Raw genomic sequence first — 15,759 nt, forward strand, 5'->3', positions numbered from 1 at the left:
TGGTATCACAGAGACTATATAACATAGATTTTTTTAAAAAAAATTATTTATTTATTTGAAATGCAGAGATACGAGAGAGAGAGAAGAGAGAGAAAAAGAGAATTTCCACTGGTTCACTCCCCAAATGGCTGCAATGACTAGGGCTGGGCCAGACCAAAGCCAGGAGCCAGAAGCTTCATCCCAGTCTCCCATGTGGGTTCAGGGACCCCAAACATTTGGGCCATCTTCTCCTGCTTTCCCAGGTACATTAACAGGGAGCTGGATCAGAAGGGAAGTAGTCAGGACTCAAACCAGTGCCCATATGAGATGCACTGCAGGCCGCACCTTAACCTTCTGTGCCACAGCATTGGCCTCCATATCATAGATCTTAAATCTACTCCACATGCCAATGTTACGTAGCTTTTTTTTTAAATTTCTGGATTCTTCTTTTTTCTTTTAAGATTGATTTATTTATTTGAAAGTCAGAGTTATACAGAGAGAGAAGGAGAGGCTGAGAGAGGTCTTCCATCTGCTGGTTCACCCCTCAATTGGCCGCAATGGCCAGAGCTGCACTGATCCAAAGCCAGGAGCCAGGAGCTTCTTCTGGGTCTCCCATGTGGGTGCAGGGACACAAGGATTTGTGCCATCTTCTACTGCTTTCCCAGGCTATAGCAGAGAGCTGGATTGGAAGTGGAGCAGCCGGGACTAGAACCGGTGCCCATAAGGCATGCCAGCCCTGCAAGCTGCAGCTTTACCCACTACGCCATGGCACCAGCCCTTGCATTGTTCTTTATTACTGAATAATTTCCTCAAATGTCACAATGTTGATATTAGGCAACTACACTGCCTCCACTTTTTTGTATAAAATAAAAAGCCATTGATTTATGACGATATGTGGATCAATTTTTTTTCCTTAATTTTTTTAGCCCTTGGCAAATATCCCTAAGAATTCCTCCCTAAGAATTCCTCTCCATTCTGACCGCTGTTCCTGTGCTGCCTCTGCCCTTATTATCCCTCAACACTGTCAGGTTTGGTGTGTCCTCATAGAGTGTTTCCCACTCTTCTACTGATCCAGGGGCAATTTCTCATTGGCTTCTGGCATTTATGTTTTGTGAACCCAGCACAGAAGATGTTGTCTTTGGAGAGTTTTTGCTGTAGAGATGATACCTCTCTTTGGGATTTTGTTAATGTTCTTTATGTTGTAGGAATATTCTAGAGCAGATTATCTTTGGCACACAAATGACTCGTTTGCTCACCTGGGGATTTTAAATGAAATTGAATTGGATGTGTTAAATATGTGCAGGAAGCCTTGACCAACACAGGCTACTAATTTCCCTATTGCTTTTTCAACTATTTTAAGTGCCCCCGAATGTGTCCTTTGATAAGTATTAACTAATAATTATACTTCTTTGAAGCACTTTTATATAGCAGATCTTATTTTAAGTACATTGCCCATATAAACCTAAGCATTCCTCCCCACAAACCTTTGACATTAGCGTTGTATTAATGCTAATGAGGATGAGGATGTCACAGTCAGAAAATGTAAGTCTCTTGCCTAAGTCACATAGCTAACAAATGAGGAAAGGGACCTGAACCCATAAAGCAGAATGGGCACAGTCTCTGTGCTCTGTTCCTTTCTTTGGAAATAATATCTGTTGCATTCTTCAATAGTAATTTAAATTATCATTCTGTTTTTATTTCTCCCAAATAGACTCTATTTTACAACACCTTATTATTCACTATTCACTTTTACATCCTGATTTATGATTGCTAAAAAGCAAGTGTCACTTTCTTTTCCTATGTGTAAATGATGTTAAAAATGAAAAAGCACAGTTGAAATTCCAGATCCTTATTTCACTAAGCCCTGTTATTGGTTAAGTAGACATACTTCATAAGTTCCTAACTCTGGTATTAGTTCACTTTTATTTGGCTTTGTTGGAGAATAAAATGTTCTGCATCTGTGACTTTTCCACACAACTAACCTTACCTTTTCAAATGTCAATTCTAAAAAAAGTATAATGTTTTGAAGGATTGCTAAAATGACCACTTCCATGTCTTCTTACAAAGAGAATAACAATTCAAAAAATGTCTTTACTTTATGACTCAGAATTGTCTTGATGAATGTCTGTTGTTTTACTATTAAGCAGCTCACCACTGTCTAGTTTCCGGCATTTCTAGTTCTTAGATACAATAGCCTCAGCATAATTTTTTTCTACTTAGATTCACTTCTAAAATAATTGTCCCAATACACTAAATATATTTATGCTGTGTGTTGGAAATGAGACAGCCATATTTTTCAGTACATACATATAAAATAAAGATAAGTAGCTTATGACTGGAATACAAATTGAGAATTTTGTGAGACCTTTTTTTTGAGTTTTATTTGCTTGATTCAGAGGCATTTTTCCAGTACTTAAAAATTATGGGCTGGGACGGTGCCTTGGCTCACTTGGTTAATCCTCTGCCTGTGATGCCAGCATCCCATATGGGTGCAGGGTTCTAGTCCCGGTTGCTCCTCTTCCAGTCCAGCTCTCTGCTGTGGCCCAGGAAGGCAGTGGAGGATGGCCCAAGTGCATGGGCCCCTGCACCCGCATGGGAGACCGGGAAGAAGCATCTGGCTCCTGGCTTCGGATCGGTGCAGCGCTGGCCGTAGCAGCCATTTGGGGAGTGAACCACCAGAAGGAAGACCTTTCTCTGTCTCTCTCTCTCTCACTGTCTATAACTCTACCTGTCAAATAAAAAAAAAAGTTAAAAAAAATTATAGGCTTAGGGTAGGCATTGTGGCATAGTGGGTTAAGCCACCCCTGGGGACTCCTGCATCCCATATAGAAGTGCCTGCTTAAGTCCAGCTGCTGTGCTTCATCCTGAGAGGGAACAGGTAATAGCTCAAATGCTCGGGCCCCTTCCACCAATGTGGGCGTCTGGATAAGTTCTGTACTCCTGGCTTCAGCCTAGTATAGCCCTAGGTATTGTGGGCATTTGGGGAGTAAACCCATGGTGAGATAGATATTCTCTCTCTCTCTCTCTCTCTCTCTCTCTCTCTCTCTCTTTCTCTCTCATTCTCTGTGTGTGTGTGTCTGTCTTTATCTCTCTGCCACTCTTTCAAATAAATGAATATAAATACCCCAGAAATTTTAATTATGTGCTATATTTGGAATGAACTGAGGCTAGTAGGAGTTAAGCTTATGGATAAGAAAAATATTGCCATGTTTTGAAGTTATATTATAAATATAGAACACTTTACACTGAAGAGCTCAAACCTATTTTATAGTATGTTTTTTATCCTGTTATCTTTTTGAAGTAGTTGTAGCCAAAAGCAAATTTGTGATATATATAATTCTCTTTGTTTTTAAAGGATATTTATAATTCTGTTGCTTCAGGGTTTGGGATAAAATGAGGCTATGAATGTATCAGACTTAAAGTTGCACTAAACTGTTCACATAGTAACAGTTGTTTAGAGAGGAATTTTTATTTCTCAATTTACATGGCTTAAATCTCCAAGTGAAACAGTAACTGGAAATTTTTGGTAGGTTTCTTGTTGAACTTTAGCTGTGTGGGTGAAGTGAATAACACATGTACAACAAGATTAATTGGTGGTTATTATGCCGAGAAGCATAATGTTGCTGAGCCATCTGGTGTGCCTTTATTGGAAGGGCAGTCTTGGTGGATTACTCATTATACTCTTTCAACACTTTGTTCTGAGACTGTCAGTGGTCTTCCAGGTTTTTATTAGATTAAGGTGATGCTGAGATTTAGAAACAGTGGGACCACAGGAAAGTGTAGCTCAATGTTTATCACTAACAATAAACCAGTCAACCTTGAGAACACTACCTCAGGCCCATTCTGAGATTTCTCATTGGCATTTATACCAATAATACCACTTCCCATGACAAGATAGCTTCAAAAGCTTATAAATGAATTTTGGAAAGAGAATATGAGCATCTACACTGTCTGGAAGAGCAGAACAAGCCGCTCATCATCACAACACAAGTAATTAGGTTGGCGTTTTTCCAGGCAGTGCTGTTTCTCATATTCTTGATCCGTCATTTCTTCACAAATCTGCTTGTTTATCCATTGAGCAAATATGATCAACAGCCACCTTTGCCATTGATAAACTAAGTGCCAATCTTACACATTTTATATGAAGCAGAAGAACTGCCTCCCTGATACTTCGCCTAGGCATTTGTCATACCATGCAAGCAAGTTTTTCTGGCTATAATATCATTCTCTCTGGTCTACTCTTTGAACAAATACTTCGAACTCATTTCATAGACATTATTAGAAGGTCAATTTTCTTAAATATTAAGTTAAATTATTTGATTTGACCATCACACATGATACAAAATTATCAAAACAAATTTTCCTTAATCACAAAGTTTTATAAAGCATAACTCTTAGAGGAGTAATAAAAAGAATATATACAATCAAATCGAACAGCAGTAGAACATTGTTTGTAGAAGAACATTTACATAGAACAAACACAAATCCAATCTGTAAAATGATGGATCCTACTTTTAAAGATTCAGAAGAGCCTTCCAGTTTCATAATTTTATCTTCTGATTGGCTGCTCATTATGGAATAAATAGGTTGGTCCCTGCACTGTCACTACCAGGAACAAGATCCATCTTAGTATCTTGTGCTGAAGAGTTGAAAGAAAAAAAGTCCAAAGCCAGGTGTGGGATGACAAGAGTTGGAATACAGGAATATGCTCAAAGGGAACCAGAAAAAAATATTATAATCCTATAAATCAGCAATGAAAGATACATTTAAAAAGCTTTGATATATTTTTTTTCATTTTCTTTTGTTTTCATGGAACAGTGGAGGCGCTCCATTTAGGAACATTAATGGCTGCACATGGCTACTTCTTTCCGATCTCAGACCATGTCCTCACATTAAAGGATGATGGCACCTTTTACCGATTTCAAGTAAGTTTAATGAAAATATTCTTTAACAGTGAACATGAAGCCTGCATTTTGTTTGTTAATTTTTAAAAATTTTTGCAGAACTTCTGAAAACAATGACTTAATTTTACTTTGACTTTGACTAGTTAGAAACTAATTAATACATAAAAACTTAACACATAAAAAGTGGTAAATACAGGGAAAGACAGGAGTGGACATAGTTATGATGATGTGTGAAAAGTGACCTGTGTGATGATTGAAGTTCTATTTTACATAAAAGCTTAAGGAAAATTCAGAAAGTAACTTAATAGACTTCAGAAAGATGGGAGTGTCTTGATCTATAACTTGCCAGTAGTTAACTAGTAGTTAACTAGTTAGGAAGATGTGTAACTAAGTTTATTATACTCTGGCATCTGACTATGATACACAATTGTCTTGAGCCACACAAACCCTCATGGGACTGCTGGAAAGAATACATGGTAGCTAATTTTAGGGTAGAATTTAGCTAATTAGGACACATCATTTTCATGTCTACCTTTGAGACCCTTCTGCAAGCCATGAGAACTGATATGGATGATGCTCTGTGTGTGTACACTCACCTGGCACAGGAGCACTACAGATAACCTGAAAAATTAGAAACGTTATTCTCATCACTTTCAAATGAGATAGGTGCTACATACCACTCTTTCAATAAAATTTTTTGAACACTAATTTCATTCACTGTGGATATAGCTGACACTTGAGTTCATAATGACTTACTTGAATATACTTCTGTATTTCAATAGACATTATGGTTTGTTAATAATTGCGTAGGGATTTCAGCCCCTAAAATTAAGTCATATACTCCTAAGAATGCCAGAGTTCAAATTCTCACTGATTCTTGAAGGTATCTTATGGACGGCTGTCCAGTTGTCCCACCCTTATACACAGGTAGGACCATTCTTCTCAATTGTGCTGAATATAATTAAATACTTTGTGTTTGAATAAATGACTGAAAGCAATTTGAGTAATTAAAACTTTCTTGGAAAAACTCAGTAAAGGAAAAATGCTTAGAAATTGTTTTCAAAATGCATTGTCTTCCTAGAACAGTCTATTTTGTCTTCCTTAGGACTATTTTATCCCAAGGCAAAAAATCCTAAGAAGTTTTTGTCCTTAATAGCTGAGACATAATGCAGTCTCCTGAAATTATGATATGGCCCTAAGCATTCAAGCATTTTAAATTAATTAGATTACCTAATTTAAAAGCATTTTAACACAATGGCATTTGATTCGTTATACAGCTAAACTTAAAGCACTGGTAGCTTAATAGGTTATTATTAAGTTAGGGTAACTTGCTCTCCTTATATTACATTTTAATAATTAAAGAAATATTGATGATTAGCAAATTGCTTATTTATAAGTGACAAACATCTTGATTTTTAAAGGAGTATTTTAACTGTTGCAAGAATTACATTTTATATATAATCTTATTTTGTTATAAATATTTCTCCTATATGGATTGTAAGTAAACTTTAAGACTAACAAAATTCTCCCAAATTCTGAAGCGAATATAGCTGTTTTATTTTTCTTTACAAAAACAAAACCAGTCATTTTTTCAAAGTAAATATTGTAAATAAACTCATCCATATGCAAAAGGACATACCTATAAGGAAAACATTTAACATTGTCTTTCTCTCTAGAATTATCTAATTCAATATTTTTTATAAAATAAACTAGCTTAAATATGGGCCAAAGTTAGTGATGATGACTTGGCGATAATTTACAACCTTGAGCTCTAATTCTTTCATCCTCAGAGTTCGATTAGTAGGCAGACAAGGTTTACCTGTCTTAGTCATGCTTATCTGTCAAAGATGAGCAAAGCTTGAAATTCACCAACCTTACATTCAGGAGAAAAGGAAGACCTTTATTTTCTTTAAATATTTATTTGTTTATTTTGAAAGTCAGAGTTACACAGAGAGAGGGAGAGACAGAGATCTTCCATCCACTGCTCTACTCCCCAGATGGCTGCAACAGCCAGCACTGGGCCAGGCTGAAGCCAGGAGATAGGAGCTTCAGTAGGGTCTCCCATGTAGGTTATAGGGGCCCAAACACCTAGACCATATTCCACTGCGTTTCCCAGTCTATTAGCAGAGAGCTGGATCAGAAGTGGAACAGCAGAGATAGGAACCAGTGAACTGGAACCCATGTGGACTGCTTACATCACAGGCAGCAGCTTTACCTGCTATGCCATGACACTGGCCCTGAAGACTTTTTAAAGCATTAGAACAAAACATGGAATGGATCCAAATGACATATGAAATATATAACTACAAGATATTGGTAGAGGGTTATAAAGCTCAATATATTGATAGCTATAACTTAAATTGCATGTACACAATATACATAAAACTACATTAATTAATGTTACATATCAATTATGCCATATTTTAACAACTCATCCATATTTGAAATAATATTTAATATGACATATCTGTAAATCTAATAATCATTGTATCCTAAAGCCAAAATCAAAAAACAAAACAGAAAAGCCAGAGTTAATTGACTATTGAAAATAATATCTATGAAGGCATTAATTGATCTATATTTGAACAACTCAAGACATTTGATTCAAGTTCATTTTTATTCACTTCCATTTTGTGTTAATTCCAAGCAGCAGAAAATTCTTTAAGTCTAAACTGAAATTCACTTCCATGGACTTGTACTTTAAAAATCATGAATTAAAATAGAAAATTTAGGATGTCATATTTATAATTCCCCCAGTGAATGATAGAGATTCCAGCTGTCATTAGGAATCTTAGAAGCTTCAGGATTGAGATTACAAAATTCTTCATTTTATTGATATTCAATAGTAAATTTGCCTCAAATTTGTAGCATAGATTTTAACCATGTGATTTTTGTATTTACTATAACTTTGAAGATGTCTAATTATGTTCTTTTTGCTGGTTGGAATTAATATCTGACATGACTCTCCAGGTATCTTGCATGACTTCCATCACATTAGTATCTGCCAAAGGTGATTGAGCAAGAAAGTTTGCATTGAGTTTCATCATATCTAAGGAGGCCAACATTGGAAAACAGAGACACAATGCATTAAAATGTACTAAAGTCTGGTAAAATTATAAAAACTGGGTTTTAGATTCTCAACAAATAGATTTTTTTCCATTTCTACATTTTATTTTTTTTAATTTTTTAAGGTTTTTATTTAATGAATACAAATTTCATATGTACAGCTTTTAGGAATATAGTGTTTCTTCTCCCATTCTTCTCCTCCCACCTCCATGCCCATCCTACCTCCTACTCCCTCTCCCATTCCATTTTTCATTAAGATTCATTTTTAATTCACTTTATATACAGAAGACCAACTCTATAATAAGTAGAGAGTTCCACTGTTTACACCCACACAGGCACACAAAGTATAAAGTACTGTTTGAAGACAAGTTTTACCATTAATTCTCATAGTACACCTCATTACAGACAGAAGTCCAACATGGAGAATAAGTGTACAGTGACTCCTGTTGCTGATTTAACAATTAGCACTCTTATTTTTTATATCAGTGACCACTCAAGGCTCTTGACATGAGCTTCCAAGGCTATGGAAGCCTTTTGAGTCCACAAACTCCATCGATATTTAGACAGGGCCATATGCAAAGTGAAAGTTCTCTCCTCCCTTCAGAGAAAAGTACATCCTTCTTTGATAGCCCCTTCTTTCCATTGGGGTCTCACTCACAGAGATCCTTCATGTAGGTTATTTTTTTGCCACAGTGTCTTGGCTTCCCATGCCTTAAATGCTTTCCTGGGCTTTTCAGCCAGATCCAAATACCTTAAGGGCTGATTCTGAGGTCAGAGTGCTATTTAGGGACAACAAATAGGTTTTCAATCTGTTAGGCTCTTATATTATCTATTACCTTAAGGCAATAATAAGGGTTTTATCTAGGAAAAAAATTCCCAATATTAATGAAGAATGTTGGTTTTGTGACATTTTCACATACTAGTACAAGCTAAAATAGATACATTCTTCATTTTTACAGTCCCTAAATTGTAAGAATACAGCTGAGAAACATGCCTCATAACAACAGAAAAAGTTTATGTCTGATGAGTCTGATTATAGTAGATTTTTCCAAGTCTTTATTTCAGAATAGTTTTAAATTTACATAACAGTGGCCGGCAATGTGGCGCAGTGGGTTAACGCCCTGGCCTGAGGTGCTGGCATCCCATATGGGCACCAATTCTAGTCCAGGCTGCTCTACTTCTGATCCAGCTCTCAGCTATGGCCTGGGAAAGCAGTAGAATTTAGCCCAAGTCCTTGGGCCCTTGCACCCACGTGGGAGACCTGGAAGAAGCTCCTAACTCCTGGCTTCAGATCAGCACAGTTCTGGCCATGCAGCCAATTGGAGAGTGAACCATCAGATGGAAGACCTCTCTCATTCTCTCTCCTCTCTCTCTGCCTCTCCTGTCTCTGTGTAACTCTGACTTTCAAATAAATAAATAAATCTAAAAATAAGTTCATAAATTTACAAAACAAAAATTGTGAAGTTTTGGATAGATATTTAAAACTAGATAAACAGATACATATACACACAAAATATAGAAGCAACCCAAAAGGAACAACATATTCTAAGAGAGGCATCTCAAAAGCCAGCACCCCATGTGAAAGCAAACTTTCTTTTACTTTGTCCCCATGTGGTTTGCCTAGAATCCTGATCCAATTTATCTCTAAGAAACGAAATACTCAGAGCTCCATCTCAAGTCAAGTGGAATTGGAGTGATGAAATTGGCCCCTTTAAATCCTTGCTGTCCTCCTGTATCTAACGGTCTTTGTTCTACTTTTTCTAAATTCCTGCTGTGATTCTGTTCATATGTTCACAAAGTGACTTTTAGCAATGTTCTGTATTATATGTCAATAGCTACCAAGAAGGAGTGGAGGTTAAATCAGAATGACACGGGGGTTCTCATACATTTTGCAAAGACTCCCTCAGAGATGCAAGCAGTTCTCCCTAACTGCCATTTCCCCTTCTGGAGAATCACTCTTCTGGATACAGAATTATCAGATAATCAGAGATTACCCTAAATATGCTCATTGCACAGGGGAATTGGTGTTATTAACTAATAAATACAATTGAGCTCACACCTCTGATGTCTGCATTCACTGTTTCTCTGAGTCTGGGAGTCATCAGCATTCAAAGGAAAGGATTAGATAAGCAGAGAGTTGATATTGAATTCCTTGATGGTCTGCAGCCAAGCAAGTCCAGCTTGCAGGGCTAGAAGATTTCTTTTAGAATATATAAAATGTTTGTAATAATAACATCTTGATCAGATGTTTTCTTTGTAGTTCATTCTATTAGTTCTGGAATGTCACATGACCAAATTCTGCTTCTTATTACTTTTATCAACCAACAGAAACATTATCTGTTTTTTAATAAATGATCTAAAACTCTTGACCAGCAAGTGTAAGTGTTTTATGACGGAGTGGTTTTAGAAGTGGAGGTAACAAGTTATTTTAATCTGGCCAAATAATGTTGAGAACTGTATTATATAATTAATGGACCCAGGCAAATCACGGCCAGATCTCTGAAAGATTTTGTTAGTTGAGGTTTTTGATATATCAAGGCAGCATTGAGATGCAGGATGCATGGAAAATCATTTGTTTTATTTTAAAATGTTTTGTTCTGAGCCTTGCTGAATATAATAGGCTACTTTCAGTCCTTTCTGTGGCTAGACACTTGTGGTTTGAATAATGCAATCATACCTTTTACTTTTATGTCTGTTTGCATAAAACTGCAGCAAATGTACAACATTCTAAATACCTGCTGATGCTGCTCCTTTGGAGACCAAGCAGTTGATCAGCAAAGTAAATGTAGATGGGAACCTTACTATGTTTCTCTGGGAACTTGTTTTGGATTACAAAACATGTATCATTAGCAAAATAGTCTATATAATTGTTGAATATAAACACAGTTCTCAAAAAAGATATTCTACCAATACTCCTAATATCTAACCTGATTTTCATTTCTTTTTTGTTCCGCAGACACCCTATTTTTGGCCATCAAATTGTTGGGAGCCAGAAAACACAGACTATGGTCAGTGCAATGTCTCCTCTTTTTATTCTTGACAGTCAATATGTCTAGATGAATGTGTACTTACATTTCATTGCTTTTGTCATTGAGAGAGGGAAACCATAATTTTTAACGTAGGACCAGTATTTCCAACACAGAATTTATGAAAAGCTTTGTTTGGAAAGTCACAAACCCTATGACAACTCTTTCATCATATTAATCCCTTTGCATCTATTAAAGAAACACTTCTGAGTAAGTTCAAAGCTATAAACAGGCTTTAAAACATTAGTATTGTTTTTTTCATAGCACCTTGTTCTGCTAGAAAGAAAAGCTAAATGTCCCAGGGAGCCAACTGTATGGTTTTTGCTAAGTCCCTTAACTACCCAAGGCGCTGCTGTTCTCACTATTATATAAACTATCTTATGATCTTTATAAGATAATGTTGAGTTAATTGTGAAATAAAATATACAATAGGAAGTTTCACACTAATTAGTCCAGTGCCAGTGAACTCAGAGCAAACATGCTTCAGTAAGCATGATTGCACGTAAACCTTTTAAGCAGAAAATAACCCCCTAGTAATTACTTGTCTTCTTATTTTTTCCTGAAGCTGATGGTTTTCAAAGACAAAATTATAGGGTTTTAAAATGCCATTACTACAAATATTTGTTGGATTTTTTTTCATATGTCAAGTATTGTAGTGGGTATTGGGATGACAAAGCAAACTGACTTTATCTACACTGTTGGGTAGCTCATAGGCTGCATGATAGCAGAATCATACAGATGTAGCAACTGCAGAGTGCCATGTGCAGGGATCAGTAGTACATGCAAAATTATATAGAAGTTTAAAAGATTGAGACACTGATTTTACTTGGGATGTTCCAAAATGGTTTCACAAAAGTACCGATAGTATTTGAACTGGATTTTAAAGGAGAAAGGAATTCTCCAGATGAAAAGCCAGGACAAGGGTTTGAGGCAGAGGGAGTAACATATTATGCAAAGACAATGAGAAGCATCATGGCAACTTGTCTTTGAAGTTTGCTCTTGGAGTGACATCTTGGGAATAAAAAGTATAGTAATACTCAAAGAAAACCAACGGAGCCACATCTCATATTGTTTATGTTAGCAACTTGAATTAGAAATTCATCCAAAAGGAGTCAGGTATTAGCAAAGGATTCAAAGTAACATAAATCATGAAGAAAAATAAAATCTAAGAACCAAAATACTTTAATCTAAAATTGACACTGGATATAGTGGGGATTCTGATTTCTTCATTCAAGCCACACATCTCTTAAAACTTTAGGCCTTGGAGAAAGTTGTTAAACAATTGCTGATTTGTGGACCTGAGTTGGAGAACTTTCTAGAACATTTTGTCTCTCCTTGGATGGTTCCTGGGAACTGTCTCCCTAAATAGTATACCCTTCTCATGAAGGAAACACTTAGCGCAGTTCAAAGAGAGATTGCAGATAAAGACCTAGGTCTTACATGCAGACAGGCTTGACTCCAACTACTGTCAAAACCATGTACCAACTGTGTGACTTTATGTGAGGCAGATAACATTTCTGAGCCTTAGCTTGCCTTTTTCAAACAAGAATAAGAATATTGACTTTTTAATGCTGGAATAATTCAAATTAATATGCCTAGGGAAAGTGCTGTTGATCTTCCATACACTCAGTGGACCAAAACTATTGTTTTGGCCGGCGCCGCAGCTCACTAGGCTAATCCTCCGCCTTGCGGCGCCGGCACACCGGGTTCTACTCCCGGTCGGGGCACCGATCCTGTCCCGGTTGCCCCTCTTCCAGGCCAGCTCTCTGCTGTGGCCAGGGAGTGCAGTGGAGGATGGCCCAAGTGCTTGGGCTCTGCACCCCATGGGAGACCAGGAGAAGCACCTGGCTCCTGCCATCGGATCAGCGCGGTGCGCTGGCCGCAGCGCACCTTCCGCGGCAGCCATTGGAGGGTGAACCAACGGCAAAAGGAAGACCTTTCTCTCTGTCTCTTTCTCACTGTCCACTCTGCCTGTCAAAAAATATATATATATATATATTGTTTTGAACTCATCATTATTGCCTGTCAGATATGTTGGTTCTGCTATTGTTGAAAAGGAAATTCTTATTCTCATGCTTCCCTTGAACCGTCCTTTGTGTTTTTTTGTAAATATGTTAGTGTATACACAATAGAAGTTCACATTTTATGAATTTATAGCAGATTGATGTTTTAATGGTGAGCCTCAGGAAATGTCACAGCCTACATGGCAGATCATGTAGAGAACATCCCTCAAAGTAGGTCACCCCCAAATGATGAATGTCACTTAGTTTCACATTAACTTGCAGGTCAGCATCCATTTAAGAGGGGCATTAGCTACAAACTTTCTACCTAATTCCATAACACTAGACTTGTTAACCAATTATGGACATATTCTTTAATTATTATATTTAGGTTTTTCCTAAAAACATATTCCTATTTGTATATCTAGCTTTCTTGGATTGTATACAGATGAAAAATAAAATAAATATTCAATAACAGGCTATGGAGAGAGAATGAAAGGAAGAAATTTAAAGATGATCTCCGATACTGTGCACCTCCTGTAGGCAGTGATGAAATCTTCTGTGACTTTTCTGTTAAGGTACCAATAAACAATGGCAACGAAATTAATTATCCAACTTTAGATTCCCTACTGCCATATATAATGAAAGTCTATTATTATAAAAATAGCCCTTGTCTTAATGATTATATTGATGGTGTGATGTAGTTGGGTTGTGAGGTCCAAAGCATTTTGACCTCCTTTCTAAGACAGTTTTGGTAAAGTTTATTGCATAAAATAGGACTAAAGAACAGTGTCATTATATGAGTATTAACGTCTGGCCTCTTTTTGCATCACCAATTTGAACTTATGAGGTAGATTCTGCACAACATAAACCTCTATAGATTAATAGATACAGAAAAACATTTTTCACAATTTCCTTGATTAAGTAAAAAAATTAAATGTGTAGATTGTGTCCAATGACTAAAACACGAAAATAGAGACTACAGGGTCTACATATCTATGAACTCTGTTCTTTGAAAATCAAGTTGCATTGGATTTCTGATACTTTCATGCAGGTGTAAAAAACATTCCTTTCCCAGCATGTTAATATTGGATCAGGATTATACTTGCCTGTTTTTTTTTTTTTTTCTCTTGCATCATCAAGAATAATGTGACACAAGGGCTTACAATGAGCTGGAGACCAAGGCAAAAAGAACAAGAGAATTTTTTCCCATTTTGGATTTTTTGTGAAAATCATAAAATATAAATTCTGTATCTTTTTCCTTTGCATTTGGATGTCCAGTTATTCTAAACGTTCTTATGAAAATATTACCTTTCTTGGAGTAGGCATTGTGATATAATGTGTTAATCTAATGCTTGCGATCCCAGCATCCCGTATCAGAGTGCCAATTTGAGTTCCCTAACTATGCTTCCATTCTAGCTTCCTGCTAATGTGCCTAGGAAAGCAGTGGATGATGGCCCAAGTAGTTGGGCCCTTGCCACTCATGGGGGTTACAGGATGGAGTTTCTGGCTTCAATGTGACATAAACCTAACTATTGTGGCCATTTGGGGAGTGAATCAGTGGATGGGAGAACCAGCAGATGGGAGATCCCTCTCTCTCCTCCCCTCCCCCCTTTATTCTACTTTTCAAATAAAAATACATTTAGAAAAAAGAAAATACTACCCTTCACCATTGAATTTACTATTCTATTTCTGGAATCTCTATTCTATCCCATTGATTTATTTTTTCTGTTCTTTTGCTAACACCATAATGTCTTTATTACTTCAAATTCATAGTAAACCTTTTGTAAAAAAAAACAAAAAGTTTATTTATGTTCATATACTTGAAAGGCACTCTCCTAATGCCTCTGGAAGCCAGGGCTGGGTCAGGCCGAAGCTAGGATCCCTGGAACTCAATCTTAGTCTCCTCCATGGAAGCCAAGCATGGCAGCCATCATCTGCTGCCCCCCAGGATGTATTAGCAGGAAGCTGGATCACATGCAGAATAGCTAGCACTCCTTCAAAGTGGCACTCACATATGGGATATGGTTGTCCTAGTTGGAAGTTTAATCTGGTGTGCCACAATACCTGCCTCAAAATTTATAGTAAGGCTTGAAGTTGGGCAGTGTTAGTCATCATTTTTATAATTTTATCATTTTCTTCAGTATTGTGGGGCTTATTCTAAGTCTTTTGGTTTCATTTAAACTTTAGAATCTGTTTGCTGATATCCAGAAAGTGTCTATAGGGACTTTGATTGAAATAGCATGACAGCTGCAGATCAAGTTGGGAATAACTGACATCTTAACAATATTGAGCCTTACTCTCCAAATATTTTGGTATATATTTCTATTTATTTAGATCATCTTTGATTTCTTTCATCAGAATTTTATACTTTATTAATATAATTTTGTAGATATTTTGTTAAATTTATGACTAAGTGTTTGTTTTTGTACTAATATAAATAGTATTATGTTTTTGAATTTATATCCCAATTTTTCATTGCTAGTATGCAGGAAAACAGTTGACTTTTCTTTTTCTTTTTTTTTTTTTTTTTTGACAGGCAGAGTTAGACAGTGAGAGAGAGAGAGACAGAGAGAAAGGTCTTCTGTTGGTTCACCCCCCAGATGGCTGTTATGGCCGGTGCACAAAGCCAGGAGCCAGGTGCCTTCTCCCTGGTCTCCCCTGTGGGTGCAGGGCCCAAGCACTTGGGCCAACCTCCACTGCCTTCCCGGGCCACAACAGAGAGCTGGACTGGAAGAGGAGCAACCGGGACAGAATCCGGCGCCCCGACCGGGACTAGAACTC

At 37.0% G+C, this 15,759-nt stretch overlaps 1 protein-coding gene across 6 annotated transcripts in view; it reads left to right on the forward strand.

Moving 5' to 3' along the window:
• The window catches only part of RGS7 (regulator of G protein signaling 7), a 524,234-nt gene that overhangs the window by 412,780 nt on the left and 95,695 nt on the right, over window positions 1-15,759 (forward strand). For all 6 annotated transcript variants that reach the window (XM_062210668.1, XM_062210671.1, XM_062210673.1 and 3 more), the window contains 2 exons: window positions 4,798-4,904; window positions 10,906-10,957. In XM_062210668.1, the coding sequence (XP_062066652.1) occupies window positions 4,798-4,904; window positions 10,906-10,957 (159 nt within the window). The remainder of the gene's footprint in view (window positions 1-4,797; window positions 4,905-10,905; window positions 10,958-15,759) is intronic.

This window comes from Lepus europaeus, chromosome 14 (genome assembly GCF_033115175.1).
Source record: "Lepus europaeus isolate LE1 chromosome 14, mLepTim1.pri, whole genome shotgun sequence".
Taxonomy (NCBI): domain Eukaryota; kingdom Metazoa; phylum Chordata; class Mammalia; order Lagomorpha; family Leporidae; genus Lepus; species Lepus europaeus.